We start from the raw sequence: 14,573 nt of genomic DNA on the forward strand, positions 1-14,573 counted from the left end.
GAGCCGAGGTGTGGCTGGAGTGGGTCCTGGGGCCAAGAGCGGGCGCCGATGGCTGAGCCATGTCTGGAAGCAGGTATGCGGCTGGGCCGGGAACTGAACCAGGGCCACAGCTGCAGCCAGGGGCTGGGGCCAGGCTGGAGCAGAGCTGGGGGCAGAATGGAGCTGGGTGGTGCTTCCTCCCCACCTTCCTAGTGGGGGCTGGCCCAGGCCCTGCCACACACACCCCCCAGACATTCCTCCATGCCCCCCTAAGGGCCGTGCCCCATAGTTTGGGAAACAATGCTCTACCGCATGAGCTAAAAGTCACATGGCACTTAGCCAAGGCTGTAGCAGACTCATCAATCTCTAGATGGTCTAGGTGCCACAAGAGGAGGACAGAGCCCCACACCAAGTAGGCATGGGTTACACTTTGAAAACACTGGCTTGGGGGGCAGGGGCGGGAAACGCTAGGACCACAAATAAAATGCACCACAACAGACCCACTGTGTCAAGGAGTCAGGGAATAGGGAGGATACAGATAGTAGGGGGGCCAAGAGCTGGTGTCGTAGCACAGTGCCTCCACAAGGATGGCCCATTGCTTCAAGGTTATTGCCCTCCACCCCTCAGACCTTAGGGCTTCATGGTTCCTAGAGGAGGAAACTCCTGTTTGTTCTGGGGGTGAGGCTGGAGCAGGATGTAAGATGTGAGATTGCAACCTCAACCATTTCATGCAACAACCCAGAAAAAGCTCTGTATGGATTGCCTAATAGAGTTTCCATCCTCTGATCTTTTCATGAAAGGGAATGCTCTAGGCAAAGATTTGTGAGGTTTAATTAATTGAGGCCTGATTCTGTTCAATTGACCGGAAAAAAAAAAACCGATCAGGCTAGGAAGGTCTGTAAAGTCCTTTGAGAACCTTGAATGAAAGGAGCTACAGAAGTGTGAAAACTGCACCTTTGTCCCTGAACAATGCATCTGCTCTTGAAGCATCTTTCCCAGCTGATGTCATAATCCACTTTGTGACATCACAATTAGTTGCCATGGAAAGATTTATGAAATTCCCAATAGAAGATGCATCCAATGAAGTGAGCTGTAGCTCATGAAAGCTTATGCTCAAATAAATTGGTTAGTCGCTAAGGTGCCACAAGTACTCCTTTTCTTTTTGCCAATAGAAGATCATCACTTCACGTGCGGAATACGCAGCAGGAGCAGATGGACACTCAGAGATTATATTTTCATGCAAATGTCCTTAGCAGGACCGGCTCTAGGCACCAGCAAAGCAAGCACGTGCTTGGGGTGTCACAATTCCAGGGATGGCATTCCGGCCATCCTTTCTTTTTTTTTTTTCCGGCTTGGGCAGTTGTGCTCTCTGAGATTGGGGTGGCCAATTTTTTGCTTGGGGTGGCAAAAAACCTAGAGCCGGCCCTGGTCCTTAGTTAGCAGTAAAGAAAGGAGGGAGATAAACGTGTATGAGATATAAGCAGATCCGTTTCTAAACAGAATGTTTTTCAACATTTTCAGTGAGATATTGGCAAGTGTTTAATCTTTTCAAAATGGTTTCATTTGTTTTCAGTGGCTGGATTGATTTTTTTTAGAATACTTATTACAAACTATATTATACTTTACACATTTTGCATTCCATATGTGCGTACATCATCTTTTGCAGGCTACGAAAGAACACACACGCAGGAAACAAATGCAACATTACTCCAGTAGTTAGTTGAAAGAGAGGAAATATGTGCGCCAGCAGGATAATGTTGCCTGCACATTGTCAGACCCACTGAGAACAAACACAATTTAGCACCTAAGTAGACTTGATGTTACATATTAGCTGACTTGTTTTTCTAATTAATTTGGTTGTCAGATCTACACATTCATCTAAACTATTCCACCTCCAGAGAGAAAAATGAATGAATAAAAGAAAGAGACAAGGCAGGTGAAGTAATATTTTTTATTGGACCACAGACCTCTGCGTAGCCTGAAAGCATGTCTCTTTCCCCAAGAGAAGTTGGTCCAATAAAAGATATTACCTCACCCACTTTGTTTCTCTACTATCCTGGGACCATCACAGGTGCAGCAACATTGTAAACATGAGTAAAAGAGAGACCAACAAAGCAGCTCAGCAAAAATATAAATAAATCAGAGAAATCCAAGACATTAAACATCAGTCCAGAGGCCGTGAGCAGGATTTACCATAGAACACTAGGTAACAGCTTAAGCCAATACCTTGAAAAATGGAGATCAAGTTAAAAACACCGTCACGCCAAAATTAATCATAAAATCTTCTTAGCATACGTAATAGGAAGGCTCCAAATATTTTTGCTGCTTTCATTCATAATCAAAATTATTTTTAGCATCTCTCATTTGTAAATCTGTTGTATTTTTGCAACTGTGTAACATAGTAGAATTTTCTATTCTATAAAGGTAAACTACCAGATAAAGCTCTGATCCTCCAAAGATTTCTGCCTGTGTTTAGTGGTTGAACTCATAGTGCTTCCAGTTATGTATGTCCATAAGTGTTTGCAAAAATAGAGCCTTACTTTGTAAAAACAAGGAGCATTCCATAATTATTCGCTTCAAATAGTTCTTTTTTCAAATTTGCATTAGATTTGGGGGAAGGAGGAGGTTGCACAGAACATAAAGCAGCCAAACAATACTTTTGCATCTCTCTATATTTAATTTGAAACTTTCATGCTGATCGCTGGATGAACAAGGAATGGATTCATAGTTCTATGTGAACAGAAATATAAATGCCAAGATTTCCTACCTTCTAGTGATGAAAGTTGCTGCTCGGCTTCCAAATACAGTTGAGAAAAGATTGGTCTGGGGACTAAGCTGTTTGAGCGGAGAGAGGCCTCAATAGAATTATGCAGTACTTCTTCGAACCTGGTTGTCTTCAGCTGCCCGGCGTAAGAATTTCCCATCTTCTTATTCAAAAAAAGAAGAAATAAACCACGTTTCAATTTTAGTTCACAGAGCTAGGAGATCACATTGTGTGGAAGGCAAACCACAACATTTCTCATGAAAGAGTAGCACTGCATTGTCTACACTGAAAGGCAGAAAAAAAGAAAACTGACAGCAGCAGCCCACTAAACAGATCCTGCTGGTAAATTACAGGAAGTTATCTAAGTAACAGCATTCTGTAATTCAACAGAAAGGCAGCAAGGTCTGACACCTTTTTGAAGATGTTGCTAGAAATCTGATTCTTGTAATTCCCTAATTTAACAAACTGTACAGCAATTCAGGAGATGCATTTGCAATAGTCAGTAATCTTATCTGTCAAACAATCTTTGTGTTTTCTATATCTCAAACAGAATACACTTTAAAGGGTCTTGTGGATAACAGTTATGTATATGTGTATTGACAACTCAATGGCGCATCATAACACATGCCTAAAATTCATGGTTAGAGCAGTTAAACTATTCTTTTAGAAGTGTTCTCTCCAAGCAAAATCGTGTTGCTTATAACTAAAATCCAGTCTAAAAGGATGGCTGAAAGTGTCGTTGGCATCTTTTCCCCAATAACAGGAGATTTATTAATACATTGAGACAATATATTTCCCTCTAAACAAGCACAAGTGTTTTTAGAACAAGAGTCAGACAACTTATCCATTTGATTCGGTATTTAATTGCATTTATTATTAGTAAAGCCACATGATTTGTTCATTTTGTAGTTTACTGAACCATAATAGTCTAATCCAGTGGAATAGTCTAGTAGTTTACTTTCCACATACTCACTTACTGCCTGCTCTCCACTGTGAACACAATGAATTGTTCTAAGCAAAGCCATGTCAGCTTTTTTTTTTTCTACTACAAAGTAGCTCTTGCCCTGGGCCCCACGAACTTTCCCTCCTCAAGTAACTGTGAATTGAAAGCATGAAATGCTTCCTGTTTGTGACAGTAATTCCTAACCACTGAACAGTCCCATCCCCACACTGGATACTGCTTGGGAAATAAGCATGTTGGGAAGTAGCCTCCAGGAATCACTCAATCAAGAGAAAAATTACTTTGAACAAGCTAAGCCACCTACCACTCTTTCTAAACAAAAATGTGTCTTTAGTGAGCTGCTGTCTGTGTGTGACAGTGCATGGCACAGTGTGATATTATATACTTTATTGTATATTTATATTGCCCACCCCAGTAAAACTATATACAACAATTAGGCAAGCACAAAGAACCAATAAGGAAAGTGTTTAACATGTAACATAAGCATGCGGTACACAGAAAACAAACAGTGCCAACATCTCTCTCACACACATCCCTCACTGACATTATCAGATGAAAACAGAACTAAAGACAGGAGACTTCAATTTGTTGTGAGGCTTCACAAAGACACAGTGATATCAGGTAAGCTGCAGAGCTTCCAGACTATGTTGAGGACTTAAATAAGGATCAGGCACATCCCCCTTCCTCTGCTAAAAGCAGAAGGCCAACTCCCAGCTTGAGTAGACAGTGTTCTCCCCAGGCCTTCATTCCCCCCGCATCCCCAGGCCTCCCTTTCCTGCTGGACTCATGCAATGAGAGTACTCTCTCCTGTTGCAAGCTATTTTAAGCTCGGGCTACACCAAACACAACTGCAGACAGTGAGGAAACACTGCCATTGCCAATGTTGTCCTGATGTTATCTCAAACCACAGGAGTACAAAAGGAAACTAAGGTGGATTCATAAAATGAATTATATTAAACATTTACTACTTAAAGGTATAAGACAGCTGTCATTAATGAAGCTACCAAAAGACGAATGCTAATTCCAGTCCATCCCCCAAGCCTCATAGTTGTAGGTGTAGTTACATACATCTACATAACACACTTAAAAAAACAACATGGAAATAATGAAACACCTGCTAACAACGTTATCACTTTGCTCGTGTGCTGAACCCCACTCCCACATCCAGAAGCAAAATATTCTCTGACTAAATTATAAACATTTCTGGGTAGGGCCTCTTTTCACGGTGAAAGGGCAGGCACCATTTGAATGCTATATGACTGATTGTAGCACTCCCACAATCCTGCATAGCAAATGCTTTCTTCCGGAAAAAGTTGTGGTCAGCCGGCTTGCTCCCAACATTTAGCCACCATCAGGAAGTTAAATGCCATTCAGCAATCATCCATTTTATAAACATTTTTTCTATAGAAAGTGTTAGTTAATAAACGAGACCATTAGATTTAAATTCCAAGATCCGTAAGACCTGATCATGTCCACATAGGAAAATGTTATTGATACACAGCTCAGTCCTGCTCCCACTGAAGTGACTAATAGAGAGTCCTTGACTAGAGTGGGAGCAGGAGTGACACTTTCTCAGCAAGGGCTAGATTGTGACTACCTACAATGTGGCCATGTTGGGCTTTAGAGCTACCTTGATCTTGGCTTTGTGCCCTGTTTTGAGTTCAGGGCTTTGCTCTGGATGCTGCTCCCTGAGAGTAAGTGCAAACAGGGCTGGGGAACGGGTGAAGTCTTGGCTCTGACCCTCCCACCCACATGCTCGTCAGCCGAGCTGGCTGGGCATGCTGCAGGAAATATGCTGCACTTCAATAAATTACTCCTCCCCCTACCCAAAGCAAGCATGGAAAGAGGGAAGAATTGTGTCCCTTTGAGACCAGCACATGCAGCCCCCTTACTGAGGGCTAAGAGCAGAAACACAGTCTAACCCTAACAGACCAGAGCCTGCTCAGTTTATTCCCACCCACTGACAGTTTATTCCCACCCACTTGTTGTTCAGGTGGAGGGCTGCCCAGAGGCTATTTTCTGCCTTTACATGTCTGACAGAGCACAATGAAAGAGCACAAAGCTAAAGGTGCCCATATATTGCAGTATTAGAAAGAGATGAATTGCTTTACTACAGAAACACCCATCATGACTAGATGGATCAAGGACCTACAAATTCTTTTACCTCTGGGAAATCCTATTTAAAACATGTGAAACATAAGAAGGTTTTGAATTCACATGAAATCCCTTACAAGACCCCCACTGTATAAGAATGACCTAGAAATGTAACGTGTAGATACAATTCAAACGCAATACTGGAATGTTACCTATCTGCCGCAGAAATGTCCTAAACAAAGAGGAACAAAGGGCTGTTTGCTTTACTGAGGGTCTGTACCTCCTTGTGTAACTCTATACCCATGTTTTGTTTGTTTTTAAGGACACACTGTCATCTAAATTTTATGGTTTTACAGCATCATATGCTTCAGTGATATTTGCATCTAGTTCTTATAGGTGGGAACACATTCTATAGGAAATTTTAAAGGTTCTTCCAGTTTATAAACTCTGCCCCACTAAAAAAGCCCCTGTTACTCTATTATCTTTTCTTTCTTTGGAATAGAAATATGTGTATTGTTAAGTGGAATGTAAAATTATGTGTTCATAGCAAGTCAGCCAATGGAAAGAGCAGAAATTCCATCTCCAGGTCTGTGAATATTTCAGATACCACCATCACAGACACAAGTAAATTAAGTGATCAGGGAAAGTGAAGCCATTTTAAACTGTTGGGTTATGGGTTCTCCTCTCATTTATACTTATGTAAATCAGGCCTAACTCCAAAAAAGTCAATGAGTTACATCAAAGTAAACCTGATATAGGTGAGAAAAGATACAAGCATTATTTTTCTCCATTAACAGTGATTTTTAGCTTGAGTATTCCTGAAAGAACCTTCAGCCACTCACATTCCACCTAAGCCCAAAACACTTCTTTGTGGTACCAGTCACTGACAATTTCATTCCTAAGGAAGGACCTTGTCCTTTGTTAATATCTCACATTCCAAATATGAAAATTAGGACACATGTGGTCTTAACTGGTTGGTCTGAATTTTTATATCAGTTAACAGGTTTCAAATGCAAAAAATGGGAAGCCCCTAGGAAAGGGCCATTTAAAAAAGTAAGCTCTTTCTAACATTGCATTGGTTAATAATTAGTAGTAAAAATATTCTATTGGTTAGAGCCATAACGAGGGGATTTTCAAAAGTATATAAGAAATAATAATACTTCACACTCAAAATCTAAGTGCTAAGATGTTCTGGTGATGGGGGCCATATGAACCCATTAGATAGTGATCCTTATTCTCCTTTGTAAATCTAACTCAGTTTTATAGATGGTGAAAGTGAGAGCTCAAAGAGGTGAAGTGACATGCTCAAGGTGGCACAGCAGGACAGTGACAGGACTAGAACTCAGGTCTCCTCATTCCCAACCCTGTAACTTATCAACTGAACCATATCGATATTGGTAAGGTTACCATTTGCAGTATGCTACTACTAAGTCTCTGAATATCTGCCTACTCAAACACAGTTTAAAATCAGAGCCTTGATCTAGGGTTGCCAGGTGTCTAATTTTCGACCAGAATGCCTGAATGCACAGCAGAACTAAGGCAGGCTCCCTGCCTGCCATGGCTCCATGTGGCTCCCGGAAGCAGTGGTATGTCCCTGCCTCTGCTCCTACGCATAGGGGCAGTCAGGGGGTGCCACACGCTGCCTCCGCCCCAAGCAGTGGCTCTGCAGCTCCCATTGGCTGGGAATCATGGCCAATGGGAGCTGCAGGGGCTGCACCTGCGGACGGGGCGGCACCTGCGGACAGGGCAGCACCTGGAGCCTCCTGGCCGCACCTCTATGTAGGAGCCGGAGGGGGACATGCCACTGCTTCCGGGAGCTGCTTGAGGTAAGTGCCGCCCGGAGCCTGCACCCCTGACCCCCTCCTGAGCCCCAACACCTGCCCCTGATCCCCCTCCTGCCCTCTGAACCCCTTGATCCCAGCCCGGAGCACCCTCCTGCACCCCAGACCCCTCATCCCCAGCCCCAGCCCAGAGCCCACACCCCCAGTCAGAGCCCTCACCCCCTCTATGCCCCAACCCCCTGCCCCAGCCCAGAGCCCCCTCCTGCACTCCAAACCCCTCAGTCCCAGCCCTGAGCCCCCTCCTGCACCCCAAACCCCTCATCCCTGGCCCCACCCCAGAGCTTGCACCCCCAACCAAAGTCTTCACCCCCTCTCGCATCCCAACCCACTGCCTCAGCCCAGAGCCCCCTCCCGCACCCTGAACTCCTCATTTCTGGCCCCACCCTGGAGTCCACACCCCAATCCCCTGAGCCAGTCCAGTGAAAATGAGCAAGTGAGTGAGGGTGGGGAGAGCAAGCACCAGAGGGAGGGGGGATGGAGTGAGCAGGGGGGTGGCCTCAGAGGAGGGGTGGGACAGGGCTGGGGCCCCAGAGGAGGGGCGGGGCAGGGGGTGGGGCAAGGGTGTTCGGTTTTGTGGAAGTAGAAAGTTGGCAACCCTACCTTGATCACATACTCTTTGGGGTTCCCTGGCACCCAGACACAAACTCACAATCCTCAAATAACATGTTCTGAAAGCTTATACCACTGACCCTATATTGTGAGGCTCTGTTCCACAGGAATTTGACCCTGGAATCAAAATGACACTACCCCAGATTTCATAGCAGCATTCAGCTTTTCTACACGTGGCATTCATGGGTTGCTGCAGGTGGATAGAGCTGGGGAGTCCTTGAATGCTGTTTGGTCAAATGCAGTTATAGATTCAGGATGTGGAGCACACTGTGTAAGCTACCAGCAGTAGGAATGGACTTGCCTTTCTACCCACTTCCCGACATCAAACACTGTTGCAGAAGCTTTCACGCCAACACTAAACCTGCCATTTCAGCAGAATGAGCCCTCCATCAATTCTCCCAGCCGCTTGAGAGAGGGCTTTTAATGCCAATATAAGCAAGCTATGGAAGGGTTGTTTCCTACTAGCTGTAGGATGACTGACATTCCTCCCAACCATCAAGACCAGCCATTTCTTTTAAACTTGGGAGGCTGTACCCCACCCACCCAGAATGTGGTACCTGAGTTGTCAAATGCTGGCCCCGGCTCCAGGCACTGATCACAGTGAGCCTATTTTCCTGGTCCACTGGACTTGGCATTTACAGCCAAGATTTATGTCTCTCTCTCTTGGCTACAAGTGGGTGGCACAGGCAGAAGTTTCAAATGCCTGTGAAATTCCAAGCAACAATCGGAGACAGTGACCAGATCAATTGAGAGGGCTAGTGCAGCAGCAGGATAGCCCAATATCCTGGCTACTGATAAAGAGTTTCTCTTTGATTTATCACATTGTCAGTCACCATGGAGAGGATACAGAGGAAAAATACCATCCACTGCTGCTTAAATCCATGATAAACAGGAGACTAAGATCACACAGACACATCAGCATTAAAGCAATAGATGTTGCCTCCAACAAAGCAGTTTAGGGCAATATACTGGGATCTCTCAGAAAATGCTGCCTTGCACATGTAAAGATAGCTGGCACAGTAAATAAGAAAAGAGCCATCCTAAAAATGGAAAGTGGTAGCAAGAGGTCTGTGTGAATCCAGAGAGATCAGCACTCAACCTCCAACCACAGAATAAGCAAAATTCCTACAGCAAGGGGTGTTTGTGCAAGATGGAAGGAGAAGGATGGCCACCTTGACTAAGGATTGCTATTATAGTGTAACAGGGAAGAGACTCAAGGTCAAGTTCAATTGCCAGGTTTGGTCTTTCCACCCAGACCTTGAAAAATGAAGCCACTTGCATTACTCTGCAGTGGCCCTTTCCCCAGGATTGCAAAGTCAGTTCCTTCTCAGCCAGGAAGCCAGGGGATCAATCATGGTAGAACAGGTGGGAAACTATAGCAAAAGGAGATCCAGTCAAAGTAAAAGGATTCAGCTAGAACTCCCGCGTTTAATAAGATCAACCAAAGTGCAAACCTCACACAGAAATTGGCTGCAAGTTTGTATAGCATCCAGCATTACGGGGCTCCAATTCTACCATAATGTACTACCACAACGTAACTATTTCTACATTATTTCTACTCCTTCTATTTGGAGATCTTGGAATAAGGACTTTAGGAAAGAAGGTACATTGCCAGGCCTGGGCCAAGAAATGTATATTTAGTAGAATTTGTATAGTATCGTAAATGCAGCTATTATTGAGAAGGAGACAGTCAATATAAATTAGAAATTATGAACGACACAAAACTGAAAAGGGAAACTAAAGACATCAGGGAAAAATTATGGGTAGCAGGGCTTAGGACAATAAGGAGGAGGATTTTAAGTATATTAGAAACAAAAGATATCCGAACAATGGTACAGGCCCATTAGTAGAGATGGTAAAATTATAATAATGATGTAGAAAAGGCAGAAGTGTTCAATAAATATTTATTCTGTATTTTGAAAGAAACAGGATGATGTATTCATATCATGAGGATGATGAGTCAATTAGTAACTAAGGAGATTGTTAAACAACATCTACTAGGGATCCGATGAAGTGAGCGGTAGCTCACGAAAGCTTATGCTCAAATAAATTGGTTAGTCTAAGGTGCCACAAGTACTCCTTTTCTTTTTGTGAATACAGACTAACACGGCTGCTACTCTGAAACCTACTAGGGATAAACATTTTTAAATCAGCAGGCCTAGATTACTTGCACTCAAGAGTCCTAAAAGAGTTAGCTGAGGAGACCTTTAAACTAGCGCTGGCTCTGAGTCTTCACATTAACACTGGATACCTTTCTGGAAGCAGTGCTGTAGTGCAACATAAGTTATTGGGGTCAATACAGGGTTAAGATAGTGAAATGTAATGGCCTGTGATGCACAGGTGGTCAGAGTTGATGATCCAATGGTCCCTTAGGGCCTTAAGCTCTGAATTTATGAACAAATATATTAATTCTATTTTGGGAAGATTAGGTTCAAAAGTGTATTACCACAATAGTGGATCTCTTGGACAGGAATATGTGCATGAGCTTTTTGGTTCTAACAGGCCCACAGGTCCCAGGACAACTAAGTAGAAGCAGTCTCTCCTCACCTTCTACCTTCCCACTATACCCCCAGTCTTTGCTGTTTTTTCCAGTCTCCCCCATTCGCTAACTTTTTCAGCCTCCCTCTCTCGCGTGGGTTTTTTTTTTACACTGTTCATTAGTCTAACCAAATGGCTGAGGCAGACATGTGAAATGACTAGTGAAAGCAAGCCAGCGATTAAAGCAGCAAGGACCCATGAACAAAATGGTAAAGCTATCAATACAACAATGATGCAAATCCTAAATGACAAGTATTTCAAAATAATATGCAGAGATAGATTGTAGCCCCCAATATCCGCATGTGCAGGGAACCAGGCAACATCAGTATGATCTCCAAGCACTCAATAGTCATGACTCAGGACCCCCAAAATAAAGAGGCTGGCTTAAAAATCATGAAATTTTAAACATAATAAATGTTGGGTTCTTATTTGCCTTCTGTTCTTGGCACCTTTACGGTGCATTTTAAGATTCTCTCTGAAACTCCAATGGCTAGCTTACTTTTTTTTAATGTAATAAGATGAGAGTTTCAGGTATTCATATAAATTGAGGAGCTGGAGCTTTTAAAAGACACTTCAGCTTGTGAGAGTTGGAAATGCTAAGACATGGGCAGACATAGCTTGGCTTGTGTGGAAAGGGAGATGTGCTGCTCCCATGGTACCATCCCCCTTTTCTTGGAGCCTGAAGAGAAGGCTTTGTAGGAGGAGGATTATTGGGTAGGGAAAGTAACCAGGACTGTAGAGACTAATGTTCTATGCGGATTGTCTCTCCTGGCAACCCACCAACAGGGAATCCGCAGAAAGGGGATTGCATCTGTGGGCTGTATGCAGTCTTATTCTCACTGGAAAAGGGGAGAGGAAGGAGAGCCCCCATAACCATTAGCCCAGTGGCTATAGCACTCCCTAAGGAAGTGGGAGACGGCAGTCCAATTCCCCCCTCGGTCTGATGAGAAGGGATTTGAACTTGGGTTTCTCATCTCTCAGGTGAGCGCCTGGACTATGGGATAGTCTGATGTAGAAATCTCTCCTGTTGAAGCTGCTTCACTGTCTGTAAATAATTAAATATGCATTGGACAAGAGAGAGAATGACTCTCTAGTCCAGTGGTCAGGGCACTCACCTGAAAATGAGGAACCCATGTTCAAATCCCTTCTCCTCATTAGGCAGAGAGGGGAATTGTACCAGGGTATCACACATCCCAGATGAGTTCCATACTACTGGGCTAAAGGTTATAAGGGATGCTGTTACCACCTCCACCTCCCTTTTATGTGTGTGTTTGAGCAAGCCTATAGGATAGGGTCCCACATGTGAGATAGGTGTGGGAAATGTTTAGTTTCACCTGGTAAGATAATCCCCATTGAAGCTTTTGCATGAGAGGGGTGCTAGCTGTCAGACCTAGGCAGCTGTACTCATGCACAGAGGCAGAAACTTCAAGTTGCCTAGGTACCTAATGTAGTAAATGTAGGTGCTGAAGGACTTTAGGTGTCAGCTCAGCAGGGGTTTTGAGGGCCTAAAGTGGGAGTTAGGCGCCTAAGTCCTTTGGTGGATCTGGGGCCTACTGACTGGAGAAAGTGGGGTTGTGGAAAAAAAGCCAGTGGAGTCTGCATCTATTTAAGTAGAACCAGACGTTCCCAAGAAATATGGAAGGGAAATGGGAAAATATGTGGTTACCAAATGGAAAATAAAAGAAACAGTCAGGAGAGAAATGGTATTTTGGTATTTAAGAATAACACAAATGAGAGAAAAAAAATTAAAATCTGCCAAGCATAATTGACACTGTCCTTTTAAAACACACTTATGCACTCAGGAAGTTTACCCATGGACTGCAGTTCTATAATACTGCCACAGTTAATCCCAATAAGTTTAATAAATTAGAGAGAGAGGGACAGTGTCTAGAAATGTTTTTTCATTTCACACTCTTTCGATTCTGGAAAACAAATATGAACATCTAACAGACCCATTAGTTACAACACAACATCTGATAGGTATTGGTTTGCTTATGCAAAATAACTGAGTTAGCTCAGCTGTGGCTAGCCATCCACATCACTAAAAAAACCCTACAAATGGTTCTAATTGGTTCCCGTTTGACTCTCAATGACACCAAAGTGGGCACTTTCACTCCCAGAGGCCGTCCTTTAAGTCAGGACTGAGACACAATGGCAGCCCAGTGTGAGGAAGCTGTATGTCCACTCCCTTTGCTGTACTTGTCCCATGGATAAACGATGGGAGCTGTTCTCTGGGCATGCCCATCAGCACCTTTCATGAGCACAGACTTACACACAAGTGAAGAAAAAGGAGTTGAAAAGAACAGAACTAGACTTTGGTTGTTAAGCAAAATTCTGGTGTGAGCTGCATAGGCACGTTGATTTAACAAACCTCACATTAAAGATTACATGCTGATAAAATTATATTCATATGACTAGAAATACTACAGCCATGTACAAAACCATATCAGTTCTCTTCAGAGAAAAGGAAGCTGTCACTGGCGTACCACAAAATTGTCATTCACTGTAGTGCTCTATGGTATGGTTTTAGTTGCTTATATAGGGCTATGCACATCTACAGTAGAACTGGCGAGAACATTTCTGCCAAAGTGAAATTTTGGCAAAATATGCTGGTTCAATGAAGTTGTATCAGTTTCGGTGAAACTTTTGTCAGGAAAGTTTTTACAGAGAGGGAAGCCAGGTGGACAGGGTACTGGCTTAGGGTGTGGGAGACTCAGCCTGATTTGCAGTTATCTGGGATGCAAACTTCTGCTCTGAATCAGACAGAGCAGGGACTTGAACCTGACTCTCCCGCAACCTAGGCTAATGCCCTAACCCAGCCTCATCCTTTTCACAAAACCATTCAAAATGTTTTCTTTTCATTCCATTGCAGAATGAAAACAAATTTTGAAACTGTGAAGGTTGTCAGCAGACGGAGTTGTCATACCCTGGTCAGCTGTAATCTATACAAAGAAACTATAGTGCTAATTGTAGTCACGTATTATGCAGGCTTAAACCCAAATCTCTAAATGTAGCAACTTGCTCCAAAAGGCTAATGGAATCTCACCACGAAAAGATCTCCTTTTCACTTAGGAGTCAGGTTATGGCAATTTGCTAAGCCCCACCTCAGCATTACAATTTTAAAAACAACATTAAAGCTTTAACTTCAAACACAGTTATCCTAGCTAGAACTCCCACAGTACTGTACCCTTTTCTGTAATCATATCTTAGAATTCATATCTCTCCAATGGAATTAGATCAGAAATTGCTTCCTAATAGTACCAATTTGGAAAGTATCTCATCACTGAACACAGAGGTTGATGATTAAGGCTGATGGCAGGAAACAGAAAATAATCCTACCCCTCTGTCCAGCCAAAAACAGTTTTGCTTCTGTTTCTATAAAAAGATATATACTGTAAGAGGACTGGTCTGATCTCTGAGCTGCCACTTTCTTTGCTGTTCTTTTTATTTTTATCTCATTTGTTATTTTGATCCTGAAAACTAGTTCAATATGAAGACTGGATTTCTTCTTTACTGAAAGTGATCCGATAATGATTTCCTCTGCTGACTCATGTTTCCAGGCAACAGAATCTCCGAGTAAGAATTCAGAATGCGATTTGCCAAGCTTTCAAGTATACCATGCAGAAGAGCTCAAAAGGGGGAAGAGGACCACCAGGCTTTCTGGAAATTTTGGATTAAAAATAAAACTATTTCAAATCCAGTCTTTGAAATTAGTGTCCTTGCCCAGGGTGAGAAAAATAAGGAGTTTTTTTCTTTAACATTGGCACCCTTCACAGAGATTAATATA

The 14,573-nt window shown here is 43.1% G+C and overlaps 1 protein-coding gene across 2 annotated transcripts in view; it reads right to left on the reverse strand.

Annotated features, from left to right (window-relative positions):
• The window catches only part of GREB1 (growth regulating estrogen receptor binding 1), a 150,660-nt gene that overhangs the window by 73,603 nt on the left and 62,484 nt on the right, over window positions 1-14,573 (reverse strand). For both annotated transcript variants that reach the window (XM_007063285.3, XM_043542257.1), the window contains exon 2: window positions 2,747-2,903. In XM_007063285.3, coding sequence (XP_007063347.2) covers window positions 2,747-2,903 — 157 coding nt within the window. The remainder of the gene's footprint in view (window positions 1-2,746; window positions 2,904-14,573) is intronic.

The sequence above is a fragment of the Chelonia mydas genome, chromosome 3, assembly GCF_015237465.2.
Source record: "Chelonia mydas isolate rCheMyd1 chromosome 3, rCheMyd1.pri.v2, whole genome shotgun sequence".
NCBI classification, from domain to species: Eukaryota; Metazoa; Chordata; order Testudines; family Cheloniidae; genus Chelonia; species Chelonia mydas.